Source organism: Hyaloscypha bicolor (assembly GCF_002865645.1).
Source record: "Hyaloscypha bicolor E unplaced genomic scaffold K444scaffold_47, whole genome shotgun sequence".
NCBI lineage: Eukaryota > Fungi > Ascomycota > Leotiomycetes > Helotiales > Hyaloscyphaceae > Hyaloscypha > Hyaloscypha bicolor.
In genome coordinates, this window is record NW_020194549.1 from 218359 (window position 1) to 224358 (window position 6000).

Consider the following 6000-nt stretch of genomic DNA (forward strand, 5'->3'; position numbering starts at 1 on the left):
AATCTGGAAAATAGGACACCTTGCCTGCCTTGCTTCCTTGAGTTGATGCCCTTGGTGATGCACAGTGTGTCAAAAAAGTATTCAAGGTATTCAAGGTATTCATGAATATTCATGAATATCTTGAATAGAATATGAGTAGCGCAATTCTCAAAAATTTAGAGTAGAGTAGAATATATATTCATGAATATTCATGAATACTCATGAATACTGGTCAAGTGACTTCACGTGACCATGGAAAATCAAGGTTTACTTAATAATTATTAAATAACTAAGGCGCCTATTAATAGCTCTAGTTAAACTAAGCTAAGTCTTATATAATACTAGCTACATACTAATTTTCTATAATAATAAACTAATTATCCTCCTCGGAATCCTGTACTTTGGTTCGCTTACCAAGTCTCGCCGTTGCCTAATTGGGTAGCGAGGTGGCGCTAGAGCGGGAGCAAGCGGAAGCTTTACCTAATATAGCTAGCTCCTCACGTGCAGAATCACGTGCATACTACTCAAAGTATTCATGAATATTTATGAATACTATGATTAGAATATGAATAGAATATGAGTAGCGGGTAAATTTTGATGAATAGAATAGAGTAGTGATCACTACTCTATTCTATTCTATTCATTTGACACACTGGTGATGCATGGCAACGATATTGGGAGAAGCAGTCCGACATTTCAGAGCATCATGCCCCGAGGATCTGAAAAGTTAAACATTATTTCATTTACTATCCCTTCCTCACTGCCTACTCTGGGTAACCACTGTCGTAGCCTTGATCCCTCCACTCCAATCGATTTCATCCCCCAAGGTTGGCACAGGATTCAACTCTGTTTGGCTCTCGCTATCCGACTTCTCTCTCATCGCACTTCCTCTCCTCAGCGTAAACCTCTTCCTCATCTGGTTCCTCTCCGCATCACTACCCCCCGCAGTAATTAGTGTTGTAACGCCAACACGACTCAATCCCAACAGTTGCGCGAATTCAACGCTATAGTCATTTGCATTGACACTGTTTGAATGGCCCCTGAATCGTTTCTGCGAATCATCTGATGCTCGGCCCTCGTTTTCATCGATCGATCCGTCGAATTTCTTGCTGGCGAAATGGAAGAAGTTCTTGAACATAGGTCGTAGGGTTGCTATGTTCATCGCCGTGATGGCGATGGCTGGCTCTACCATCGACCATTTTACGAGGTTGATGCCTTCCCAGGAGTAATCGTCGGTCTCGGTGAGGGCTTTGATGTAGACGATTCGGACGATGGTTGCTGTACTAGCACTAGAAAATATTCATGTTAGATTGTTCCTGGTAGCGAGTTCACGAGCACATACAAGAACCCCAGAGACAGAACCAAGATGACAGAGAGCTTCGTTCGTGGAGTCATCTGCATCTTCCATACGAAGAAGATTGGCAGGATCCCGAATGACCAGTCGGTCAACGCCGACATAGCACAGTGGGCATATGTCACGCTTGCTAGAATCGGTGATCTCAGGCATTTACCTTGCCCACTCTCATATTTTGTCCAGAGGTAGCTAATTGGGGCACACTGGAAGAGAAGGAAACCAAAGTACATCGTGCTAAAAACCAGGACGACGGAAAGGGTGGTGTAGATGACGATCTTTTGATATCGTTTGATGGAAAGTCGGAGGAAGTAGGCGGAGATCGAGAGTTTAGTTACTGTTGTGGAGACGACGTAGAGAAGTTCGCAAATGAAGATGATCTACAGACATCAACAACTGTTTCCGAGTGGAAGAGATGCAGACCAACTTTGAACCCGATGGCTTTGAAGCCATCATCGATGTTTACCATATGTGCCCCCAGTCCATAGAACTCGGCAAGAAGACATAGGGAGCAAAACACGGTGAAGACGATCTGTTGAGAATGCTCAGCGCGAGGTTACCCGAGACTGCCGTGCCATAATTACCATTGCAGCAATTGTAAGCCAATCCTCTCGCCCAACAAACTTAAGGATCGATACCCGGACATAGAAACGAAGAACAGTCGATATCCAGGTCAGGGACAAGGAGCACACAGCCACGCCGGTGACTTGCGCACCGCGAGTAACCCCACCATACATCTCGGCTGCGGCAGCCTCACAACTGCCGGACGAAGATTGCCTCGGGAGATCGACAAGAGGGAATAAAATCCCGTACCCAAAATCGCGTGAGGAATTTCAACTTTTCAAGACATGGAGCAAAGGATTCACGCGGGGGGACAGCGGCTTTGACCTACTTAAGGAGCCAACGAGCCGCCATGCAAGCACACGATGCCAAGGGGGTGACAGGAGGAAGAGACGTTGGCTAGGTCTGTCGTACTCGCCATTAAACGTCCGGCCTCGCGACGGCGTAAGGAGAAAGGTCCCGACCTTATCATACTTCTGAAAGAAGAAAGAGCGACCGAGTGGGACACCAATCACGGGCGCCATTACCATTGACAGTCGGCGACCACGGAAGGCTCTACCCCAAACCGTGGATTTGAATTCCTTTTGGGTAGGTATAATAGACGATCCGCTCTCGAGGGTTGGCCTTTGACGTTGTGTAACCCGGGCCATCGGATTGTCCTCAGCTCACCACAATTGCCCGAACTTTTTCCTGGTCGCAGCTCCCGCTAATGCCCAAGGAACGTTTGTGATTGGTGGCATTCAAAGACGGGGCAAGGATCGACAACGCTATTGAAATGCGGGAGCTAATGTAAGGACGGACACAGGTCGATGAGTGGTCGAGGCAGAAGGACGAGATAGGCGAGAACCCATCTGCAAACGCCATTTTAGTGAAATCCCTCCAGGATCCTATTAGATTGATCTCCATGAATGAGACGTCCGTGCAGCAAACGAATCAGCGGGGTGGGGTGTTGGGGGCGTTGAGATTTGTTGGTGCGAGAAGGAAAAAGCAGACAAAATGATGTCAGCAGCGCAACTTACCAAAGATCACAGATTATTCAGCAGGCCTCCGAATATCTACTACTGAACTAAGAGACATAAAAATAGCGAGTACCAGGTGCGGTCGCACAGAAAACTGGTGTGGAGATTGGGAGGCTGTGAAGTTGAGTGTCTTTTCGTATCGGCTTGATCGCAGCTATGCCCTGCAAGCCCTGCCAAGAAAGGCATCGGCCAATGCTGCGCACGTGGCTTGCGTGGCTTGAGAACATGCCAATGTCCCGTGATGGATAACGTCAAATTTATCTATCAGATCTGACAGAACCGTTGCCTCTGGATATGGGGAATTTGTTCGGTGCCTTTGTGGGAGCGGCACAAGATCCGCACGGGGCGGAAGTTGCCCTTCTTTGTTTTTCCAACATTGGTCGCTTTGCGATGTGGCGCTTTTTTACTTTGTTTCGTACAGTATCTTGGGACCGCAAGGGGGAGTGGGGGGAGGGGTGGGATGGCTGGTTCGCCCAGAGAACACGCAATCACATGCCGCCCAACCATCCCGCTTCCTAACAAAGTGGAGCTTCCGCGTCTGGTCTAGAGCCCGAACAAAGTTTTTCACTGTTGCTGCTTCAAGCATTGTTATTTTGAGAGGTGATTTTCTCTCCCCTTCGCGTTATACGGAGATATCACGTGGCACACGTGACTTATTTCTTTATCTTTCTTCAATATTGGAGCTTCAGCCGACTTGTACAGACGGCGAAGCTTGGGTACAAGTATTTAAAAGCAGCAATGTTATTTTCTTCTTTGGTAGTTATCTTGGTTTTTGTTAACCCTCTGCCACCCAACTGATCCCTTCCCAGCCACCACGGCGTCGGCGGTCGTTACTCTCGGTTGGGGTCATAGCTGGGCCACCGCAAGTTGTTGAACTGTCCTCAGTTATAGGGCGGATAGGGGTCGACTGTATTGTTCAGATAGTTATACTCACAATCTGGCAATCCCTGCCCCTCCCTACACATCTTGGCTCCGCAACCACGATAGCGAAATGCACTGTCCGCAGCATTAGCGAAGTATGTTGGCTTTTGTTTGCCGATCGGTGTACGAAAATACTGTGTAATTATTCTTGTTATATACTCAATGTTGTTTCTTGGAAGGAGAGGGAGAGATGAATAGGTTTGAAATCTCATACAAATTATGAGTTTTGAAATTGGACATCTTTTTTCGGTAGAGTTGCATTAGTCCTTACTTGAAACTTGAAATATGTTTAATTATATTATAATAAAAACAGTACACGCATTAGTTCCACTTAAAACATCACGTGTTTTAACTTCTTGCTTTTTTACTTTTAAAATAATAAAAGTAATATAAATAAATTTATATTTAAGAAATATTAGCTAAATAAAATATAATAATATATTAAAAAGGAAATTTATTTATTTTAGTAAAAAATATAAAAAAGTACTAGTATGAAATATAAAAGGAAATAAATATAATATTATAATTAAAAGAAAAAGAATTAATAAAAAAAGACCATATAATATTTTTTCTTTAATTAATAATTATAAATTCGAAGTTATTTTAATATTATAAAAGCTTAAAAAAAATAAGAAAACAACTTTAGAAATAAACTAGAAAATTAAATTAATCTTTTTTTAAGTATTTTAGCTTATAAAATAATAATTAATTTATTAATAAAAACTAAAATAAAATTAATAAACTAATTAAAGAATTTAATTGACTTTATAAATAATAATATATATTATATTAATATTATTTTTTATAAAAGAGAATTAAAAGACGCGATTTATAAATTATATTTATAAGTTTATTATTAATATAATATAAGAGTATAAATAAAGAGTTCTTAAATTAAAACCGAGAAATATAGGCAAGTATTAGATATTATAAATTTAATCTCTTATTTAAATTATATAAATTATATAAAAAAATATTTTCTAACTAGATAAAGAGCTTATATATATCTAGCTAAGCGCTAGAGAAAATATAGAGAGAAAATATAGCTTTAGAAGAGGGTATTAATTATTCTCTTATTAGAGTCACTTCTTGGATTTAGTTATACTTGCAAGCGTCACTTTACAGTTTACCTTACCTTAACTACTTGTGCATCAACCTGCGACTGTGTGCCTCACACGAGGCGTAACTGAATCGGCTCTGTCATAGCCCTCCCGCAGGCCCTCTTAATCAGCTGCTCTTACTAATGTATTTGGAACTAACTGATCTTGGTGCACCGATAAATTTATAGTCCCCAAGCCCTATCACGGTAGACACACTAAATGTACAAAAAATCCGCTCACTATTTCTAATACCACTCGTAGCGTTTCCTCTTTAATCCAGGGCACCCACAAAAGGCTTCAGTACAGCAGACACCTTCCTGGCAGCAGCCGCAACAGTTGCTAGTGTCACCACATGATGAACACGACCTTGCCTCGAATAGCTTGAGGGCAGTTTCGGACCTTCCGGGCATGATACCGGCAACGACAGCCGTAGCAAGGAACAAAGTCTGGATGAATGTCGTGACGCGCATCTTGGCTTTACACTCGAGCGATATCCTATACATATGGTTAGTACTATCGCCATGATACAAATATCAAGATCTTGATATTACTTAGACTGATGAGGTTGAAATTGGTGATTTGTGTCCTGTGGAGTTGTAGTGTAACTACGTTGTATTAATGAAAATGCAGCAGTAATGGTTCAGACTGCCACCCAAGCTGCGCGAGCTGCACTTATTTATACATCGTCTTATATAGAGGTTTGACAAGTTCGCCCGCCTTAGTCGGTCCAATTAAGGTAACGTAGTACGTTATATTTGGGATTAAGGGTGCGAAACGACGTGCAAAGTTTAATAACTGTTAGAAGTTCCAGATAAGTGCACGAGCGTCGCACCAGCAAGCCGAGCTCAATGGAACCAGAGAAATGTCATGAATGTCTATTAATGAATAAAGTTTTGATGTGAATGCTTAGAAGTTTCAGGGGGTTTCCTGTTAATTAAAGCAATTGATCCGAGCCAAGCGGGTATGAGCTACCTAGTACAAAGTATATATTCGAAACTTGACTCATATTATCCCTTCGTTTGCTAAGACATGTCTAGCGCTAGCAAGGGGGCCTTGCTTAGATTATACT

At 42.2% G+C, this 6000-nt stretch overlaps 2 protein-coding genes across 2 annotated transcripts; both read right to left on the reverse strand.

Annotated features, from left to right (window-relative positions):
• Positions 1–736: 736 nt before the first annotated feature.
• K444DRAFT_522085 (uncharacterized protein) lies at positions 737–2067 on the reverse strand (the record flags this gene model as incomplete). Its single annotated transcript, XM_024874177.1, has 4 exons — positions 737–1268; positions 1322–1710; positions 1758–1862; positions 1915–2067. 4 exons carry the CDS (start codon positions 2065–2067, stop codon positions 737–739), a joined length of 1179 nt encoding a protein of 392 aa, XP_024740810.1.
• Positions 2068–5098: 3031 nt separating this feature from the next.
• On the reverse strand, positions 5099–5616 carry K444DRAFT_609493 (uncharacterized protein). Its single transcript, XM_024879586.1, has 2 exons — positions 5483–5616; positions 5099–5426 (listed from the first exon to the last, which is right to left on the reverse strand). The coding sequence occupies exon 2, from the start codon at positions 5399–5401 to the stop codon at positions 5177–5179; it is 225 nt and encodes a 74-aa protein (XP_024740811.1). The 5' UTR covers positions 5402–5426; positions 5483–5616; the 3' UTR covers positions 5099–5176.
• Between the last annotated feature and the right edge of the window lie 384 nt (positions 5617–6000).